Raw genomic sequence first — 22,547 nt, 5'->3', positions numbered from 1 at the left:
GTGCAGAGTCCCAGACAGGAGCACTGACAACTCTTTATTGCCCAAGTATGCTCTGAAGTCCTGCTTGTGCTGTTAAAAGTGGACTTACTAAAAAAAGAAAAGGGGAAAGTGTGTTTTCCTCCTGGTGTGATTCTAGTAATGTAATTGTGTGATGAAGTTGCCTATTTCTCTTTGAATCAAAACAAAGAAACTTAGGTCATCTATTTAAAACATTTATTTGATAAAATTATTTAATTTTACATGTATATAAGTTGTTATCTTCCCATCTTCAAAAACCATTGGCTGTCCACCTCATTTTCATCAAAGTTGCATTTATTTTATTTTCTTAAATATTTGTTTCAAGCTCATCAGCACCATGGATGTATGGTCAGAGACTTGTATCCAATTTAATGTCTTCACTCTAGACATTGGGAAAAAGAGACTTCTCCATTTGCTACTGACACGTGTGTGAAGAACAGCTCATAACATGATTGAACTCCATTGATTTTTCATAAAAGTTTAATAAGATGATACAGGTCAAAAGCTCTGCAAAATTTGCAATAAATTCCTGTAGTGATCTGAACAAGACTCGGTGGGGAGAGCTGATACCAGAGGAATTTAAATACAAGTTGAATTATATGGAGGATTAATATATATATATTTTTTGTCTAATCATTTTGAACCTCGGATTTCAAATAATATTTCTAATACTGCACGCCTCTCCTTGTTTGTGTTCTGATTTTCCTTGTTTGTCTAATTTTTACAGATGACTTGCACGTAACGACTGTTTTAGTCCCTCTACCACTCCAGAAAGAATCTCAGGAAAGTGCTTGAATCACCCCCAGAAGAGGAAACCTCAGATTTACATGTGAGTAGGCTGCTTTGTTTCTTGCCCATTTTCCCCTGAATATTTACTAACATAATGAATGTGTGAGGCTCAAGCAATGCTATGGTATTTAAGCATGGTGTAACAAGTCCAAGATACAGCTCTCTAACAGGTTCCCTGAGCTGGTTACAGCAAGGGTTAGGCAGCTTGCAGAGACTGGCCAGGAAAAAAGGTAGAGTGGTTCATCAGTTACAATGCAGAAAATACCTCTGCAGAAAGCCCCAGTAGCTCTTCCAAGGGCTTGAGGGTTCTCCCCAATCCCCTGTTCCATGTCAGTCCTTGGGGAAGCCTCACTGCTGCACAGTGCAGCTGCCGTGCCTGTGGCAACTGAAGCAGTAGCAAAGCCTTTTCATGGCTTTCCTTTATTCCCCATGGTTTCAGGCTACGGAGGAGCAGGGTGTTGATACAGATACAGTGACTGTTCCTCTTGAGGAGGGGCTGCCTTGAGGGCAAGTACTGCTCCATGTGGGGGCTGTACAACCCCACCTTCCAGCAGTGTTGTGTGGGTGTAAGTCCTGGGGACCTGACAGAAATAGGATGTTTGAGGTATCTGTGCCTATCTGTCCTCGTTTCCCTTTTCAGAAACAGAAGGTGTGTTATTCTTTCCTCCTGTGCTTTGTACACTCTTCCCAGTGCTGACAAGTGCACTGTCTGGTTTTGCTCTCTGTACTGAACTCCAGAGCTCTGTGTGGCTGTACTCAGAGGGAGGGAGCAATGTGAGCTGTTGGAACCTGGGTTTAGTTATTACCAAAGGATGTTTTAGATTTAAAACCCTCTGGAAAACATTCGTTATAGCTCCACTGAAGTCCTTTAGCTAGTTCATTGTTTGCTGTTGACACCAAAGACATCTGAATATTCCTTTATGTACTGGAATGTCCCAGGGGGACACCAGTAAGAATTGTGCTCTTTTCGGAATGGCACACAGTTTCCTGTGTGTTCCTCTCTATTATCATCATCACTGTTGACCTATAGGTGAAAAACAGGAAAACAAATTCTCCATTTACTTTATGTGTTGCTTCAGTGCAACAACTACATCCCAGGGTGATCCCCTCTAAGAGCGAAGTATGAACCCAGCACTGGCTGGGGGGTTTTTCAGGATCCTTACATTGCTTCTTCTCTTGAGCTTATTTCTGCTCTCACTCTTGCTGTGCAGAACTTATTTCTGTGTTTGGATCGATGTTTAGGTTTATAGGCTAAAAACTTAATTGCATTTTTCTGTTCATCTATCAAACTTAGGGATTCTGCATACTGTGCAGTTTTGTGTATATTCTTTTTTTTTTTTTTAATTATAGTTCAAGTGAAACGGTAATTTCCATTTTCTCCCTTAAACTCTCCTCTTAGTACCTGGATTTCAGAAAGACAATGCAGCAATGGTTTAGGTGCTGATATTTTATAATTAGTATCTTAGAATTACAATAAGTTGTCATGTAATTTTAATTTATCCAAAATGTGTTTCAGACTCTAGATCTCTGCACAAAGTCTATTGCTACTTAAGAACGATATTTATTAATACTTCAGACATATGATCTATTCTATTATTTCATTCACGCGTGTCTTGATGATGTTTCTATTAGCATCCATTCTGATAGAGATATTAGGATTAGGAGCTGGTTAGAGGTTTTCAAAAATCATCACTGTGGAGAGGGTGAGACTTTTGCTGTGTCAGCAAGTCAAGGTGGCTCATCAAGCAAAAAGCATCCTCTGAGCTGAGAGGCAGGAAGGGGAGAAGCGGGAGAGGCTACTGTTGTCATCTCACTGGTGGGTGGGCAGTACAGGGCCCGGCCTCTGCCTTCCCCCCAGCTCTGCTCCTTGGGTGCTGTGGAAGCTCAGGGCCCTGGGGTCACCCTGCCCTCGGATGCACGTTGCTTACTGAGGTCTAAGCTACTGGACAGGGTAGGAGCTGAAGATAGATTATTTTCCATTTCTATTCTGCACTCCCATAGGTGCTCAGTGCATTCCCCCACACCCCTCTGGCACTCTTTTCTGTTTTCTTGACTACATTTTATTATTATCTGTTATTTTTTTCCGTCTCTGTCAAGACTTCTGATTTTGAACTGTGTCTGTGCGGTTTATCCTCCTGCAGTAATGCCATGACTACTTGTGTGCTGTGCTTCTGTAGGATTCAGAGCTATGGGAGAACGTGCGATGTTGTGTACCAAAGGAATGGAGGAATAGTAGTGTATTGAAACAAAGGGAGATAGAAATCGAATCCAGACTTGCATTTGCCTGCAAACTACAGGAATGTGAACAAGAGTAATTTAATAGAGAATGGCTTAACTGTGGTTTGGTAATGATGCACCTTATCCTGTGCAAAAAACAGGATGGTTTTACTTCAAACAGAGAAATGATGTGTCACAGAGGGAAAACAGCCTCTTGCAGGTAACGCAGGCGGCCCTAGGGCTGCTGAGGCGCCGGCACGTGCCCTCACCTCCCAGCGGTGCAAGCCCGTGCTGCGGGGCAGGGCGCGGGGCGCCGAGCTGCCCCACGCAGCAGCACCCCCAGCTGCAGCCCAGCGAGCGGTCGGACAGGTGCCCGTGGCGGGGGAAGGCGCCCGAACACTCGCGGGAGCTTCAGCGAAACGCTTTGAAGTTAAATCTTTTTGTACCTGCTGCCGGGGAGGAGCCGGGCCCTCAGGAAGCAGGTAAGTGAGAAGGCGGAGGGCTCGGCTCGGCTGTAGCTTCTGCGGGGCCGCCAGGGCGGAGCCGGGCCGGGAGGGAGCGCAGCTGGGCGCTTTGCACCGCTGCTATTGTTCTCTGCAAGAATTGGAGCACCTGCGTAATTGTGTTTGAAGTGCTTTAAGTGAAATTAATGAGTAATTTATGAATAAATAATAGGAGGAAAGATTTACATTGTGGCCATAAAAGTAATTTTGGATTAACCTTTTAAACTTTCACCTCTTTGTGAGGCCCCAAAGAACAGCCAGGCGGTTCTCAATAATTTTTATTTGCGCCTTCCCACACAGTCGGCATGGCGGAAAATCCTGTTTCTTTCACCGGAGTTTTGTGTGAGGATTTTTCTTTGTGTTCTTTTTTTCTTCTTGTTATTCCTGTTTTGAGATGATAATTTTGTTTTCTCTTTTTCATCTTTATTTTGCTGCAGGAACTTTGTTTTCACTTCTGTACGTTCTTTTCTGTTACTTTCCAGGAGGTGTTCTGCTTTTTGTCTTTGAACTTGTGCAAAATATCCCTTCCCAGATCTTGCGTGCACACATAACCTGATTTACTTTGTAGACACACAAACGTATTGGTCAGACTGTACTTGGCATGTTTTTGGCACTAATGCAAGAAAACATCTAGGGAAGGCCATACATCTGTGTAAAAAGTAGAATGCAATGCAATCCTTTGCTATCACAGAAACCAAAGGGTGACTTATTTTACAAAAGAGGTGATAAATGTTACTTGCCCGCACTGGCTCCAGCCCCGTGATGGGCGGTGTCCCTGCCCCAGCACTACACACAGGGCTCAGGTCAGAAGAGCAGATGCATACCAGCCTTGGCTGCTCCAGTTGTGCATGCTCCAACACAGTAATCTATACTGTGATCTGACTACTTCTTCCTGAAGCTATGCTGAGGACATATGTTTTTCCTGAAATGCTGTACTGTATACATAGGATCTTGGTCATGCTGGTGCTGTAACAGAGGGTCTGGGTAAATGCCATGAAATTTAGGTGAAGTACTAGACAAATTCTTGTAGCAGGGGAAAGCTGGCTTTGCTAATTTAGACACCAAAGCATCTTTTTCATGTGTGTGTGCAAGAGTGTCTTAGGTGGCAGATTGTGAAATAGCTTCTTGGGAGTGTTGACATGAGTGGGTAGCTGCAGGCTTCTGTTGCTTGTGAACACCATTATTTCTGAGAAATTTAAAAAATAGCCCAGACTCATAAGATGTAAATAAGTTCAAAAAACACAAAACTTATTTTGAGAGCTTTCTGGCTGTTGCTGTGTTTTGGAGTAATACATTGTCCTAGACATGGCACCGCTATGATGTATTAAACTAATATATCATAAGAGTGCCATAGCTTTGATGATGTATTAATGTAATATATCGTTAAGGTGCCATTGCTCTTTTGATGCATTACTCAAAACATTTCAAACTGTTTGGGTTAGTGCACAAGCATCTGTGTATATAAGGTAGAAGACAGCAAGTATTTCTATATTTGAAAGTACAGTGAAATTTAAAAAAATTTTGCATGTGCAAGAGCAGTCTAGAAATCTTAGAAATCTGGGAGCCACTGGAGAGAGGATTGAGCTAGATGGGACCAAAATTGAGATGGGAGCTGTGTGCTTGAAAGATCTCTGTCTGAAAGGTGTACAGAAGCTTTGCTGAGGGGAAGAGAAATTGCCTTTATTAGAACCAATAACAAGTTTTCATTTCCTGGAGTGATGTGATACATGCTGTAATACAGAAACAAGTTCAGCATTTCCCAAAATGTGCTGATATGATTCTTCTCAGAGTACTTTTTGCACCTTATCCTATACCTTGTACTTTGCTAACATATTTTCTGGGAAAATAAGGCTGGATAGATTTTATGCAGACATAAAAACTCTTTTGCCTTGACTTTTATTTGCTAACATTTGTTGTGTATGTCAGCCACTTCTGTTTTCAGAAAGGAGTGTAAGATATCTGGTTAGCACTGAGCATCTTTCAAAACTCGTTTTTACCACATCTTCTGACATATCTAGTTTTGGACAAGCTTTGGGATAGCATTCTGAACCAAACTGAAAAACCCCTCGCCCTAAGCTGGATATCAGATTTGACCAGAAGATACTACAGCATGCATTAAATGCCGATATGGTGATGAGAAATACTGATCTCACACATTGCTTTCTAACAGAATGTCTGTATGTGTTAAATGTGCATTTATCCTTCTGAACTTTCTTGCCTTCTGCAAATGCAGTATAATTTAATGGATGTTGTGGGTGTTATTGACTGGACATATGTCCTTCATTGCACAGCCTAGGTTGCGTTGAAAATCTAGGTCATAAATGCACTAGTCTTGCAGTGATATATTTAAATATTGCTGTTTTGTGTTATTATCTCATTTTTGCCACTACTTTTTTATAGAGCAAGATTTGCCCAAGTGTTGATTTTTTTTTCCTTTACGGAAGGTTGCAGAGGCATATGTCAAATGCTGTACTTTGAACACATTGAGAAATGCTTTCAAGCAACTTCAGTGTAAATTGCTCTTTTGCTCTCTATGTTGAGAGGCATATAAAAAGCTGCATTTCTCCAGTTGCTTCCTGAGAGTTATTAGCCAGGACAATGTGTAACTTTACCCAGTTTTTTACATCCTGCTATATTGACCACTAGATGGCGTTGATATTGTTAAGATAAATGGGGAAGAGATGGATGGTGCTAAAACCTCTCTTCAATGGCCCCCAACTTCCTTCCTGCCATTCAAAAAGCCCAACCAGACAAGAAGGTCCTCAAGTACCCAGAGTTAAGGCCGTACCTTAATTTTGAAGAGTTGCTCACTGACAGCACGGTGAGTACAGAAATGATGACGTAATTCATGTACTCATGCGGAAGATTCCTGTTCCCAAATAATTTTCACTTGACTGAGTGCAGGCAAACAACTAAGATTGCAGCTGCAGCAACCTCAGACATAGCCTGAGGAAGGCAGTGGTGTTGGGATGTGCTAGCTTCTGCACTCTAATGTAGTCATCATGCTTAGTGGGTCTCTATTTTAATTATCATTTTTTTGTGTGTCCTGATAACAATCTTCATAATACATGCATTGCTCTGAAAGTAACGCCTCCTATTTTTTTTCTTAGGAAACTACAACAGAGACAAAGAGCACAGTAATGCTATTTGATAGAGCCATTTCTCAGCTACAAAACACTATTTTTTTCAACACAGTCACCACCATTAGCTGTGCATTTTTGCTAGTGATGAACAAGCATACCACACTCATAACAATCACCATCCAGAGCATAGTTTGTCTTTCATGTTTCTTTTGCCACTGCTGAAACACACCACCCACCACCTTACTGTGCTACCATCCACTGCTTGGTCTCCATCAACATTCAGCAAACATCAATGGCTGCAATTTTCTTTTCATGGAAGAATTCAGTGATGCACTTTTGCTTCATATGAACTTTGATATCAGACTGCCCATCTGCTGCCATCTGTCACATGGCACCAAAATGTAACAGGAATTCTGGAGGAAGGTTCAATTTCTACTGATGTACCTCCAACATCTACCTCTGATGTTGTAGTCCAGTGTAATGTAACAGGAGGCATTACTTTCAGAGCAGCCCTCATAGTTATTGCCATGCTTAACTTACGATCAGGTCACTCTTCTTGTATAAAATTGCCAGAAAATATGAAGTTACTCAGTGTTCCGTGAGCATTTTGTGATAAGATGTCTTATAGTTGGTGCTACTAACCAGGGATGTTAAGATAGATCTATCTGTGTAGATTTGCATCGTCTTCAAGCCAACAGAACAGCATTTTGCAGCAGGAAAACTGAGACTGGAAAGTTACAGAGCTGCTGTTTGGTAGTGCTGGTATAGCCTTAGCTTCTGTAAAATGTTAGTTCTATTTATTAAAAACCTGTATGGAAAGCTTGAAGAAAATCTCAGGAAAGTGTGATCTTACAAAAGGATGAGGAAAGTGATATTTAAAATAGACTTTTGTTTACCTACCTTTGCTCTCCTGAATTTTCTGAAAGTGGAGTGCCACTGGTGTGTTCCAGCCTCAGAAACGGGAAGGTGCTCTGGCTGGTGCTTAAGACTCGCACCACCTTGCTCATGCAGAAATAGAATTTAAATTTAGGTTTCATAGTAGCAGAAAAGCAGCCTTGTTTGTATGTGGTTTGGGAAGCAATAGGTATTCTCTGCTAAAAATATTGGGAAAGTATTTCTTTGGGTTTGCCATACTGCTGCTGATACTGAAGTGTAAAGAGAGACAAAAAAAAAGAGCAATTTCTTCTTTCAGTGATTTCTTCAGTCGCTCTGGCTTCTGTCCCATCGGCTTTGCTGGCAGCTCAGGTAGTGTGACAAGTGGTAGCTGTGATAGGTCGCAGGCAATTTGACAGTTTGGCATAGTTTGTGACAAGAAGCAGTTCCTAGACCTAGCAGATGTTGCCTTGCTGGTCTCTGATCACTGCACACATTTGGGAGAGTCTACTGTGTGTGTAGCTGTGTGTGTGTCACAGTTTGATGTAGACTAATATCAAGTGACGGACAGCCTCTGGGACCCAGCTTGCATCCTGCGTGATGTGGGAACTCGGCATCTCGGTGCCTGCCTGAGGCTTAGTAAAGGTTTGCTTCCACAATCCTATTTCTTTTGGGATGATTGTGTAAAGAAGGATAGCAAAAGCCATTTGTGTGGCAAATGGAGATCAGAATTTACATATAGTAAGTAATGTTTAGAAAGCAATGCCCAACTTCCTCCAGCATAGCAGTGTATTTCATAGAAGTATTTTTAGTCTTCAGGAAATCGTTTGTAATGTGCTATTAAAGGTAATTATTTTAATGATTGTTTGGTAATGTGACACCAGGCTTGGAGAAGACAGGTAAATGTATTCTCAGAAAACTGCTTTGTGATTATCTGTTTTTTTTTTTTCCTGTTGTTTTTTTTTTTCCTGATTTAGGTTAAGGAGATGGCATAAGAATGAAAGGACTAGAGCCTGAGAGACCAAGAGGCAAAGTAGCTAATGAATCATTTTGTGCAGATTATAGTAGATAGAGTCAAGAACGCTGTTGTGTTGTTATATATACTTTTCTTAAGCATTAAACTTTTTCAAATTTATTTTGTGCTAATAGCTAGATATTCAGCCAGGTCAGGGCTTTGTCATGCTGGGGATAAAAATCCAGCTTCCTGCACAGTGGATAAAATTTTATTTTTTCTTTTTAGCAATCGTGAAGATAATATCAGTGATACTACTACCCAGTTGTAGACATGCATGCTGTGATTCAACCTCTCTGTCCTGAAAACAAAAACGTTCTCTGCTAAGGTAAGTTGATAGAAAACCACATAGAAATGTCTTGAAATGGAATGCTCCCTTTTTCACTCTTGATGAACTATGGTGCATCAGCCAGAGCTGGAGTGTGAGCATGCTGTTCTGAAAGTTTGAAATTCAGTCTTGGAGAAAAAAAACCAAAAAAAAAGTATTTTGGAGCTGTAAAAGCTGTGCTCTGTTGCTTTGTGCTTTACTAAAACTACATAGCATCAGTTATATGTCTGCTCTGTACTGGTATGTTCAGAGGTGTTCCCTCTGAAACTGAGCATCTTCTCTGAGGAAGCCACGAAGGTGGAGTGCATGTGATTCCCTCCTTCAGGATCCTGTATTTGCCTGTCACCCACCACCTAGTTCCTAAGAAAACCCTCAGTAGTGTCAAAGAAGAAAGGAGGCTCTTTCTTACTTGTAGCTTGAACTAGGTAGTTGAACTATGAAGTCCAGGCCAAAATTTATTAGTGATGTTTTTTTCCAGAGTAGTTTGCTTTCTCCAAGGAAAGTTGGAAGTTGTATTACAGGGCCTTGTCTTTTCTCCTACAGCTGGAGTAACTATGTTGTGAACACATCTACTTTAACACTGTAAAACAATATGAGGCTTCTTACTCTGCTTTCACATGCTAAATGCTTCCAGTGAGCCACCTGAAATGTTTGTTGTGTGGTGACTTCCTTCCACCCGCAGCTCTTGGCAGCAGCTCATTGTGCCAGACAGCCCTGGAGGAGGCAGCTCTGTGGTGGCCAGAGGAGAAGCATCAGGGCAGGGAGGTGGACAATGGAACAGAGACTGGTGGTTTCTAGGCCAACTTGCTTGGAGACATGCCTTTAGTAGAAATACCTGAGACTTGTCCACTGGCCAACCGGTTCTGAATTCTAGTATTTGGCACACTCCTGTGTTTTAGATCAGAACTGTCATCTTATCTACTGAGTTGTATGTCTGTAAGGTGTTTTCATTTCAAGCAAAAAAAAAAAAAAAAACCCAAATGATGATGTAGAGGACCAAGTTAGGTCTGAACTAGGCTTGAGAATTTGTGGTGCACTTGTGAAGGCAGATAAGTAAGAAATGAATGGTAAGAAGGTTAGAGGAAGAACAAAAGGAACAGATCTCTGATAACTTTACAGGGGCTATTGAATCTTGTCTTTGGGAAGAAATACGTAACTGATGGTTTTTCAGTAGATTTGTCTGGCTTTCCTGCGAGCAAGATTTCGGAGGATTTGGAGAAGAGAATCATGAGAAACACTGAAACTCTTAATACTCCCATCACAGTATGATGTGGGGTTTCAGCAAGCTCTTCAGCATCAACATATTGATATCAGTGCTGGTTGTGCATACCATTTACATCAGTATTGTTATAACTGCTGGTGGCAGCATGTAGTCTCCTTGAAAATATCTGTGGTTATTATGTGTATTACTAGAAACTGCTGTGTGTCCCTCTTTAAAAAGAGAGGCTGGTCTTGGAAATCAAAATGGCTAATTTTTTTCTCTATTAGCTTCACGAGGAGTTCCTTATAACTAAAACCACTGACCCAATGAGCCAAGTACCTCCATCAAATGTTTCATTTAATGATGTCTTTTATTACAGTTCAGCGACCCAATAGACTGAGTATCCGCATGGTGGGCTAAGTGCCTTTGAAAACTCGGCAGTAAAACTTCCTGCGTGTCATGTGCTGTGAAAATGTTCTCCCCTGACTGGAGTATGCTTTTTTTTGTGTAACTTTGAAGAAATTAAGCAGCAGACAAAACAAATCAGGAGAATCAGTGTCTGTAAACCTACCTGTAATAATCAAAGGTCATTGTGCTCCAGAGAGATGTTTTACAATGTGAATGAGATAAGAAATTAATGTATTTCAGTCAAAACATTGATTCACCCTTGAGAACACATTTCTCTGGGTCCCCTCTTGTTCTCTCTGCATATCCTATAGTTTGCTGTGTTCTCTTGCTAGCCATTTTCCTTGATTCACTCTTGTCCCTTCTCTTCCTGTGGTCTGTGTCACTGCTATAGTAGGATAACTTGGAGATTCCTGGGTGAAGACTCTGATTTGTAGGCTCTGTTATCTTCTGCAGGAGCTTTGAGAGCAGTTGGGGCACTCAGCAGCATGGGCAGGAGCCAGTCTTATGCTCCCCAGCTGCCCCATGGGTCCCTCACCATCTGTCACGGCAGTTATTTCATCCTGGCTCGTGGGGGCTGAGTCACCAACACTAAGATCTTTAGAAGTGCACAGGCTTACAGCTCTTACCGGGCTGAATTTTTTGTGCTGGTGTTTTTTTGTTTTTTGTTTTTTTTGTTCTTTTTTAATGGCAATAATGGCATTTAAATACACTAAGTGAAAAGTAATCCCCCTTTTAGTTTTCACACGATATTAACCAACTGTTACTAATTGAAAACGATTTATAAAGTTTCTAACAAAATTGGAGCAGACCTATCACACTACAGTGAGTAACTTAGTATTTCAGAGTATCATCATGCATAACTGTGCTTAGAGTGCAACAGGCAAATACAGAATGAGACCCATTCCTAAACTAACTGTGAAGTTTTAGGCTTGGAGATGATTGTTTCCTGCACTGCAGTTTTTCCCACTCTTACTTAGTTATTTCTTAATGATTCCATGTGATCCTTTTCCTTTTTAGCTCTTGCAGAAAAACATTCTTGGATTGATGATCTTGTGGTGTTTACATTCTGCAATGTGTTAGAATGAACAGAAACCAAATAAACTATGTTATGTGAATGAGCTGTGCAAATAAACTCTTAGGATAAAGTGAATTGACTGCCCTCAATCATTTTCAGCTTCTCTTTTCTCTCTAATTGGAATGAATTACTTTGTTTACATCTCTGCTGTGGCTTTGTGTGGTTTCTTTTAAAACCTCATCTCCTAGTTGTTCCATTCTCATTTAGCTGTGCAGTGAATTTTACCAGCTTGTAACAGCTCTATCAGTAAAGGGAGGAATACTTCGTTCAGCAAGGTCTCAGTTATGGATATCGCAGATGTGCCTTGTGAGTTCTGCTCATGAACCAGCTACACTGGGATACAGAGACTGGTAGTTTCTGAGGTATGTGAATGAGGCGTGACAAAGATCTAAAACTGAGGACTTCATTTTTGGGGAAGTTCAGATCCTTAAGATCAGTTTTGCAATACAAACTGAGTTACTTGGAAAAGACCCCACTCATCTTTATACACGTAAAAGATGTGTATTTGGCTTCATGTCAGAAATAGGAATTTACAGAATTTTTAAAAACTTTTGAAGACAGCTGCAATTGTTGTATTTTGTCCTGGGTGGAGAATTTCAAAGGTTTATTTCATGATAATAAACTCTCAAAGGCAGGAACTGTTACTCATCCATGTTTGGAAAGCACCACCAACACGATTTGGATAACAATAGTACTACAGAAGGCTGAAAGAACAATTAAAGAGTGGAAATAATGAGCTAAGGGGGGAACACATAACTTAGTGTGGTGATGGCTGCACATTGACTGAGAGAGGCTAATGCTGCCAGAAGAAACATGTTGAAGTTTCTACTTAGAGATGATTGAAATGATATCAAATAACTTGAAGAAAAATCCTCTGAAATGGAAAAAAAGGAATTTGGCCTTGCTTGTGTGTTCTCCCAGGAAATTTCCTTTATTCTTCAGCTCTCTCTTTTTCCTTCCTTGGGAAGGGGGAGCCTGTCAGTAGAACACCATCCTATATGTGGATTCCAAGAGACATACACAACAATTACCTTCTGCCTGGTAAATCCAACCAGTCAAGGTCTGCTTCCTCCGCTTGCCCCTTTGAGTGCTCTTGAGGTGCTCATTGACCTCTAGAGTGGATGCACCAGTAACAGTTCTCATCCTAATGGTATTTATAAACTAGTTCTTGTGTTTTAAATGTTAGTGTGACAAATAATCAGGTTTTTGGAATAGTTTAGCAAGTAGGTCAGACTTGTCTGTGTGTTACAGATGATACATCTGGGAATTTTCCAGGATTTCAGAGGAGTCTGGGACTGCAGAGAGTTTTAGGGATTCCAGTATTGGCTGCTCTGGATGCCAGTAGGCATCGCTCATACCAGCTCTGCTATAGATCTGAACCTCGTGTACCTCAGGACTAGCAGACCTGTGGGAATAGTACACATTTTAAAAATATTTATTTTATTTTTAACAAAAAAGTTGGATTGAGACTTTTTGCTCTTTTATCTCTATCCTAAATTACATGAAGTATGCGTGTACTTGCTTATTCTAAAATAGTTCCTTAAACTACAAACAAGTTATCATTTTTTTTTTCTTGGTTAAATTAGTTTGTTTTGTATTAATTATGGCTTTCATGAGAAACGTTAAAAAAAAAACAGGAGATCAACTGTAAAGTAGCTACCAGGAAGAAAGCAGGGTTTTTCTAGTGTCCTTGGTCTCAATTTTATCAACCTAAAGTGATCACTTCCTTTCTGGAGCTTTTTTCATGCTTTGTGTATATTATTTCTGTGTGTTGTTGTGCACATGAAATTGACCTCCAAAGAGAGCTAAAATGTAAATACAGGGGAGGTGAGAGATAAGCTGGGTAAAACTATGGCATTGGTACAGTGAACTTTTAGTGAATCATTTGGTCTAAATATTAGAAAATATGCTAGGAAAATACTGCTGTTTTTTTCATGACACTCGTGTTAGATAGATGGACAATGGTTCTGTAGTAGATGGGGGATATAGATCTCACAAAATGTTCCTTCTGCTTCTGTTCACAGGCTGACCACTTGTGACACCAGTGTGCTGTATCCCCACATAGGCAGTGCTCGAGCTGTGCCGCCTTTGCCTGCAGCAACTTCTGTTGCGTGTTTGTGGTTGTTGCTCATTCTTGAACAAAACAGTGCTGAGACATGGTTGATGCTGTTCAGCCAGGCTTCCTGAGGGCTCCAGAACACCAGGTGAGATATCAGCCAGCTTTTTCTGACAAGCAAAAGTGCCTTAACTCTGTCACCCTGGAAAGTACAGCGCTTTTTGGTAAGTTTTATTTTTTTCCTTGCAGGATGCTCAAGGGGTAAGGCTGTGTCAAAGTTGGATATACAAACAAATTTAAAAAAGGAAAACTTTGTTCCCTTTACTCTTCTTGGCAAAGGCTGTTTCTTGGTTATGTGTGTTGTTGGAGAAAAAAAAAACACCAGAAAACCTGTCTTAAAATAATTTCATTCTGATGCTGCTTCTCTGTTTAGATTCCACTATGAATATTTTAGTGTTATTGTTAAACTAAAATTCTTTTATGTTTCCTATTTTCCTTCTGAAAACAATGTTTGGTGAGGACTGTTGATGTTTTAGCTGGTCGTTGTAAGCTAAGACATAGGGGGCTGACTGGTGACCTTGTCTTGCTTTTGGCTGGGCTTGCCTTAGCCTGAAGTGGCCAGGTTTCAGCAGTTGTTTTCCTGTTTTGACATTTATGATCACTCTGCTGCTTCTAAACATGCAGACACTTACTGCTAAATCCTTGACACTCCCGTTTTTATTCCCTCCATCCTCCAACCCTCAAATATATAGATGACTCTTCTGAAAATATGAACAAATTGGGCCAAGTTGACTTGTGAGTTCTGTTTGTGGTACAAAGAAAAAGAAAATCAAACAGGGAAATTTCAGACATGAAAGAAAAATGTGGAAAGGCAGCGAGAGCTCATGTGAAGAGTAATGATGTTGTCACACGAAGAATCACATGGGTTTTAAATAACATAAATGAGCAGAGAAGAGACACTAATACAGAGAAACAAAAGTCACAAGACGTGCTCAGCTCCAGCGTGTTGGGGCCAGCACCTCTCTCAGCTCCAGTTCTGTTTCCAAAGTCATGCAAGACTTGGGGAGGCCTCTAGCTGCAAAATCAAGTTGTGTGGAACTTGTGGACAGGTCTTATTAGGAAGAGTAAGAATTTGTTGTAGAGCATTTCACTGAATTTGCTAAGAAAAAAGACCAGTGTGAACTTTGGGAAGGAGCTATAATGTTTTGTTTTAAATTAAAATAAACTCCAGTGATAAGCTTCAGTTGGCTCAGCAGGAGTTTAATACATTGATTAAACATACTTAACTAATTATTCCATGTCATTTTTTTATCTGAAACATATAAAAATTGTAAAATAAAATGACATTTATTAAATGAAAATTAGAAACAGTATCACTTAGTGTGGCAGGTCTGTAAAATACATAAATTATAATTTATTCAGGCCTTGTTAATACTTCCAAGTGATGATAATAATCCACCATATTTTATTTATTTTTTCCTTTACATTAAAAGTGAATCATGAAATATTTATGAAACAGAAATATCATCTTGCATATTCTACATTTGTGCTTAGTTTTTCTTATATTTCCTCCTGGAGCACCCCTGCCCCCAGTTATCTCTTTTGCTTTCTGCTATATGGACTGATTATGATAGGCATCCACAGTACTCCATGTTTCTTACTGTGGGATTCAAACTCAGGCAGTTTTCTAGACCTTCTTCTTACATAAAGCTGTGATGTGCTTCTGTGCTGTAGGAAGCACTTTGTAGAACTTACCCTCTTTGATACTTGCAGGTCTAGATCAAGCAGTGAAAAGCACCACAGCTATAATGATGTAGCACATGTTATAAATGCTGTCGTATTGTTCAGAAGAGCATACCCCTCTCTTGTATTATTCTGCACCAACATGCTTCTGCTTACATGAGTGGAAAGACAGCACTGCAAAACAGAGCTCTAGCTATCCCCATGGGGAACGGTGCCTCACAAATCATCCTGGACAGCAACCAGAGAACTGGATTTTTGAGTGTTCTTGAGGAATTCCCAAAAGTGATTTGTGGCACATGTGCATGTCAGTAGTTACTGAATGGCCTTCAGCGGGTTTTGTTGTACATACAGTGACTTGTTCAGGGTCCTTCTTGCAAACATACTTTTTTCCCTCTGATACAGAGTCCCCATATTACTGTATAACTGACAGTTGGCAATGATAGTATCCAGCAAACATTCTGTAATATCTGTCATAGTGTGATTGACACAAATGCCTGCAGGGAGGCTCCTGTTCTGTGAAGTTTTTGATTGAGGATATTGCACTTGATGTTACGCCATGGATCACACAGCTTTGTGTAGCTGCAGCAGCACATGCAATGAGCAACTGATGTTACTGAAGTGTTTCTATGTTCTGCACCTCACACCAAGAATCATTTCCTTATTTTACAGTGAATTTACTCATCCCAAAGCATAGGAAAAGCCAGATTTAAGAGGACAAATGATGACTACAACATTAAGTTTTTCTACTGTTTGTGTCAGCCTGTATTATAAGCCCGGTGGTCTGCGATGGGGTTGGGCTCCAGTGATCTGAGCAGAGTACTACAGCTGAGCCATTGTTAATGTAGGCACCATCAGGAGCCTGTATTCCATCCACATTTTGCTTTACTTTGCATGTGAATTATCCTCCTGGGTGTGCGCAGAAACTACCATAAGACTGAATGTTATCTAGGACTAAAGGACATGAGAGTGATTTCAGGAAACAGGGGTCATGACTTGGAGTGATGGGAAAAGCTCACCTATTTTTGTGTAAGTCCAATCTTGCATGCCAGACTTAAATAAATTAGAAAGGCTTTTGTCCCACAGATGAGCAAAAAAAGGGGCTTTGGAAAAAGTTTGATGATGGGAATCCTTGTCTTGTCCTATTGGCATGGGCTGGACTGGGCTGAAACTACCAAGTAGTGCAGCAAGGTTGGTTCCACTGACATCAGGGTAGGCATGTCTACACAAAGTGAGGGTTAAGCCCTCTTCTACTTTAATAATTTGGCAAAGTTTTCCATATTGTTGGTAAACTGCCATTAGAAACTGAATCTTTTCTCTAAAAGCTTATTGCAACTGAGAATATGGGATGGGCACAGAAGTATTTACCCTCATGCCAGCATCACAGGGTTACAAAGCTGTGAGATCTGGTGCTCCTAAAACTTACCTGGAATTTTTTTGTATTGTTATTAGTTTAGTCTGATTCTCTGAACTGCAGTCTATAGCAAATACACCTGCACAGATAAAATGATAGCAACTGTACTGGAGTAGCTAAGAGTGTCATTAGAAGTTTTATCACGTATCTAGACTATGGGTTTCATATTAAGGGTTAATGAAAAGTGTTATTCAGTATTCCAGGAAATTGTCAAGATCACCAAGTATTGTACTGATGACCTGTGATACATTGAACTCACTCTTTCCATGTTTCCAATAAAAACACACAGCGGATTGTTCCAAAATCAGTGTCAAACACAGTTAAAAATAAATTCCCTTATAATTTAAATCTGCAGTACATATACTAAATATAGTGCCTATATATATATAATATAAATAAATGTTTTCCTTAGATGAGATTTTGATCCTGAGACCTCACCTGGATCTTATGAGATGTAGTTTTTAGTTATGATTCCCAACAGTTAAAAGTATCCTATCTATTTGACTCTGTTCTTATTTCAACACTAACACAGCTTTGTTTTATTCAAACACAGTATACAAATAACTAATTATGGAGCAGTTTCTTCCCCTTGAAGCATTAACCCTTGGCACCATGCGGAACAGTCCCTTTTCAGCTACAAGACAGTTTAGAGGCAGCAGTGGACTTGATCTCAGAACAGTAGGGTGCTACTGACAAGCTGTTGGACTGCTTCACCCCCTGCTCTTGAAATGGCAATCAGATGAGCCAGAGGGCAACTTTAAGAGAATATTTTTCTCTTGTAGCTGTAACATCTGCCTCCTTGGCAGCCTCTGCTGGCAGTTGTGCTGGAAGCTCTGGAGTTGCCCCTGGCCCTGTGCTGTATTTACATTGCTGAGAGGTTAACCTGAGCTCTGCTGGATCCTGTTACCTGATTTTCTTTTGTTCTGTCATTTTTCTCCTCCGATTGTTTGGCTGCTTAACCCTTTTTGAACAATGTTTAGAGTGAAATCAAGTGTGCAGAATGAGATGAAATGCATTAACTTTTTAAACTAGTAAATTCCTTTTTGAGTCAACACAGCTTTTTCTGATCTGTTTAGCTGGGTTTATTTTGCTTCAGCCTACACAATTTCATCATTGCTGCCTGAGCATTTGAAAGTGCTGTTCCCTACATTTGTACTTTTCTCTTAGCATCAGTTTGTTTATTTTTTGGGGACTCTTATGTGTTTTATATTTCAGTCTTCTCTTCTGAGAAACTGTATTTTGACTTGTGCTTCATTTTGGTGGAATGATGTGGAATGCATAAAGACAATTTAAAAGTAGTCAGCATGAACATATCAATATTTATTGAAATACTGAAAAAAAAATCCATTGGCGATGAGAAACTTCTGGCAAGAACTGACATGACAATATGTATTTCACTGATACAGTAAGAAAACTTCAACTTCAACAAGTAACTCACTGCACATTCTAAGAGTTGCATGGATTTAAATCCAAGGCAGCTGCAGAACATCTGTAGTACAAATAGTCAGACTTTACAGATTGTCTGTTTACACACACGGAACAACTATAATAAACCAGCCAAAGCCAAAACCTTTGAATTTTTAGTCTGCTTTTACTAATATGTCCTGTAATCAATAAGACAGTCAAAAGCAAATGTCTGGTTACAAAGTAGTTAACAATTAACATGAGGTTTGGTTATTTTCTTTTTCTTTTTTTTTTTTCTCCTTTTGTTTGCAAACTTTGGGCAATCAAGTGGGATTCTTGGAATGACAGATATGGGCAAATATATGTTAGTTTATCTGAAATTGTTTCCATTAAATTGTATGTAAAAATCTTCTTTCTTACATCCTTATTTTAATTCTTTTGTCCTGTATGTAGATTATCATGCTGTGAATACAGCTAGTAACATTTTTAAAGCTTTTTGCTTAAATATTCAGTGATATTCACTGTAGCATTTCAATAGCAAAAAAGAAAAAAAAAAAAAGAGAGAGAAAAGAAAATGCAAACACTTGAAATATGCTTTGTTTTTCTTTTAAAAAGGAAACAAATGACCAAACTTTGAACTATACTCATGATATGTAGATATCACAACCACAGTCAATTGCCACCTGCATCTTACTGTCTGTTAATTTAGTTTGTTTGAGGGAGAATGCTCTTAGGTAAATAATGTTGCCATGCTTGCTGTGTGGGATGACCATGGGGGTGTATTTGCTTTTGGCCAGTATGTCACTGTGTGCATTCTGTGACTCAAGGCAGGCATCTAGGAGGTGCAGACATCAGGCTTTGCTGTGTTTGTACCCTATGCATGGACAGAATACAGCTGATTAATACAGGTGATTAAAATAACATGTTAACTAATGCAGATGTAATAATTAATGTCTTTGGTATACAGTGTGTGGATAGTTGGAAAAAAAATAAGAGAATGCACCTTTTCAAGTTCACATGAAACAGAAAAAGCTACAACTCACATAATTTACAATAGATTTAAATAAACTACACTTAGGATTATGAAGATTTACAGACAATTAATCAAGTGAATGATTTAAATTTATGAAGACCTTTGTGTGTCCCTGAACTATGTTCCACTAGCTTGAAGACATGCTACAGTAAACACATATATTTGGCTTCTTCATTCTGGCTATATCTTAGATAAAGTTGAAACCAACAAACAATAAATTAGCATCATAATTGTCTACAGTGGAAACTATCATATACAGTATAAATAAACTATTCAAAAGCCAGCAATCTTCATGAAAAAAAATCAAAGAATTAGGATTTTATACAGTTTCTACAAGTGATTGTACAGCTGATAATCTCAAAATTAAAGTCAAACTAAAGTCCCCTCCCCCCACTGATTTTAGTGTCTCACGACATACAGTAATTAAGTACTGGTAAAATAATTACCAATTTGAAAGCAACATTAAGGAAATCACTGCTTTGCAATTTTATCACAGTTTTTTTTTTCTTTTTTTTTTCTTTTTTCCCACAGGACCTAAAGAATGTAAACACTATGTTTTTGTTAATGTTAGAGGCTAATACTTTATTTTAAATATATGTTGATCCACATCTGCACAGTTACCTTTAAGGATAGTGAAATAAGGCAAGACTTAGAACCGTGGCACTACATTTTAATACTGATACCTTCATTCGGACAGAGAGAGATTTGTTTGTTCTTCTCCAGTATTTGTTCTGCAGCAGACTTTGGCCTACATAGACACAGCAGTATCACTCTTCATTTTTGCGTTAAAAAAAAAAAGTGTATTACTTAACCTTAAAAAAAAAGTTTGATTAGATATTGGACATCATCTTGTACAATTTACTTGCCTAGTCTTGCATTGCTTAATGCATCTCTGTTCTTTTTTATTTTATTTTTGTTTAACAACAGTATTTGTTGAAGAAGTTGTCACTTTTAGTGGCTTAGGTATCTTCCTTTTTTTTTTTTTTTCTTTTTTTTCTTTTTTTTTTTTTGGAAAAGGCCATGAGTATATAGCAGAGCTATATTTTAGCCACTGCACTAGTGAAGTATATATTTGAGTTGATTTTTTTTTTTTTTTTTTGTGCATTTATCTTAGATTTTTAATGATAGCCAGTGACAGTAGTAGAAGAAGGATACTGCCTGATTTAATAACATGAACACGTAATGAAACAGACTTTAGAACATAGTAAGAATGCCAAGCTAACTTGAAAACAGACTCTTTGTATTAGCTATTTGCAGGCCTGAGAGACTGTCAAAACCAGCCTCCAGGGAAATGGTGGCCATACTACCTAGAACATGGCCTAGGCCAACTCTCTCTTATAGACTGTTAAATGATGCCACATTATTTATCACAGAAGAAGTGTTGGGTCCTTGGAAGAATGATAGAAGATGGTATAGATGCAGCTTTGCATCTATTATAACTGTTCTAGAAATCCTGCTGTACAATGAAGGAATTTAGTGCACTCAAATTCCCCACTCTCTTAGCTCAACAATACAGATCAGTTTTCCCCTAAATTTCTTCGTATTGGCAATCAGAAGTTAAATATACAAGAATCATTCTGTCCTTATTCATGTTGACATTGGTGATAGTATCCACTTTTTAAGTTTACTTCACTCCAGTTTATAAAGTCCTATAGAGATTCCTTTGGGGATGTGTAGCATATGATTCACAGTTTGCAATACAAATACCCTGATACATCACTTATTTACTATTAGTATTTGATTATTATACCATTTTGCAAAGTCTTAAAACCACATTTTAATTAGTGTTGCTTGGAGCAGTTCAGAGTATATTTTTTCCTTGAAAGCAGAAGCTCTAACGGATATAATTTATGCTCTCTTTGCATGCAGCATCTCAATGAGAAGGTTATTACATGGAACATCTCCATTCAGGTGTTTGTAGTAGAGGTATTCTTCTGCCTGCATGCTGATGGCCCGGATTTCTGGTAGTCGCAGGAGAAGCTGCCCAAATTTGTCTGTTTGCTGTGGGTAATTACACATCGTGTAGTCCAGCAGAGCAGCATTCACTTGTTCCTGAACACCCTCCACAAGCTGGAAGTTCTCTAGATTTTTGACATCTGAATGATAATTAAGACAACAACAAAAAAAGTAAGAACAATTGAGTTGCATTTTAATTACGGCTTACTAAGGCAATTTTTCACTAAATGTTGTGGGTTTTTTTGTATTTTTTTTCCTCCTGACAAAAGCATACTCTACAAGCTGCTGAATATTCAGTGATCCCTTTTGCGAACTTTCCTGGGAAAATGATCACAAAAGAGCTTTAGCGGAGTGTCTTGTTGAAATTCTGCATATACCTCAAATCAATTAGACACCAATGGAGTCTGAGCAAGGTCAGCTCTTTTTGTATCTTACAAAAAGAAAGGTTGAGGATTCCTAAAGTAGAAGACCATGATATATTGCTAGCAAATGAGTCCCAAGAGGAAGCCCTATCTTTAACCTAGTATGTTACACAATTCATATAATTCTGTATTAATTTTTCTGACCCAAGGTGAAATCTGTGTCCAGGGTATGATGTAGTTAATTCTAATAAAAAGTGACAGCGCTCTTGTTTCTGTTTGACATTTTCTAAATGATTCTGAAAGCCTTTGACTTGTCTAGTCTATGTTAATGAACCATCTGGTACACTCCAGTGACTGCCAAAATAATCTTCCCTACTAGAAACTCTCTAAAATATATATTTCATTGACTAATGATCTTTATAAATTGAAATCATTGTCCTTTGGGTGGAATACCAGATAAGAGTGGTGCCCTTTAGCCTGACTATGCTTCCTGAAATCCAACATGCTAATTTTATTTGGTATTGGACAACACAGGTGCTTTCATCAGTAGGTAGGCAAGATTTGTTCACTCTGCCTCTCTTTGTCTGTCTTCTTTCTGTTCCTACACAGGAAGTTTAAGCTACAGAAATGGTGGTCAGAGGTAAATCACAGAATCATAGAATCACAGAATTGTAGGGCTGGAAGGGACCTGTAGAGGTCATCGTGTCCAACCCCCCCACCTAAGCAGGCTCCCTAGAGTAGGTTACACAGGTAGGTGTCCAGGCAGGTCTTGAATATCTCCAAAGAAGGAGACTCCACAACCTCCCTGGGCAGCCTGCTCCAGTGCTCTGTCACCCTTATCACAAGAACTTTGTGCAGAACTTCCTATGCTCCAGTTTGTGGCTGTTTCCCCTTGTCCTGTCACTGTGCACTGCTGAAAGAAGTCTGCCAATATACTAACTCCTTACTGTTTGAGTCCGTTTGTAAAACCTGTTTCCATGCTGTCTTTTGACATATCTGAAGACTGCAGAAATTATTCCAAAACTTGCAAATCAGACTGCTGCTATAATGCAGAAAGTGGGAAGCGATCAAAGTA

General features: G+C 39.3%; 2 protein-coding genes across 15 annotated transcripts in view; one reads left to right on the top strand and one right to left on the bottom strand.

Moving 5' to 3' along the window:
- Positions 1 to 22,547, top strand: part of ZNF281 (zinc finger protein 281) — a 128,609-nt gene that overhangs the window by 62,325 nt on the left and 43,737 nt on the right. For 9 of the 10 annotated variants that reach the window (XM_090146158.1, XM_090146155.1, XM_090146154.1 and 6 more), the window contains 3 exons: positions 746 to 847; positions 8,724 to 8,823; positions 13,532 to 13,711. The gene's annotated coding sequence lies outside the window, so the exon portion shown is untranslated. Of the gene's footprint in view, positions 1 to 745; positions 848 to 8,723; positions 8,824 to 13,531; positions 13,712 to 15,336; positions 16,174 to 22,547 lie in introns of those variants that run through there. The other variant, XM_090146162.1, reaches the window with a different exon arrangement.
- Positions 17,961 to 22,547, bottom strand: part of NR5A2 (nuclear receptor subfamily 5 group A member 2) — an 87,003-nt gene continuing 82,416 nt past the window's right edge. For 2 of the 5 annotated variants that reach the window (XM_090146174.1, XM_031595824.2), the window contains one exon: positions 17,965 to 21,250. In XM_090146174.1, coding sequence (XP_090002300.1) covers positions 21,003 to 21,250 — 248 coding nt within the window. In that variant the 3' untranslated portion in view covers positions 17,965 to 21,002. Of the gene's footprint in view, positions 21,251 to 22,547 lie in introns of all 5 variants that reach the window. The other 3 variants (XM_090146175.1, XM_090146176.1, XM_090146178.1) reach the window with 3 other exon arrangements.

The sequence above is a fragment of the Phasianus colchicus genome, chromosome 9, assembly GCF_987193195.1.
Source record: "Phasianus colchicus chromosome 9, bPhaCol1.hap1.1, whole genome shotgun sequence".
In the NCBI taxonomy this organism is placed as follows: Eukaryota; Metazoa; Chordata; class Aves; order Galliformes; family Phasianidae; genus Phasianus; species Phasianus colchicus.
This window is presented reverse-complemented; position numbering and strand designations above follow the sequence as displayed.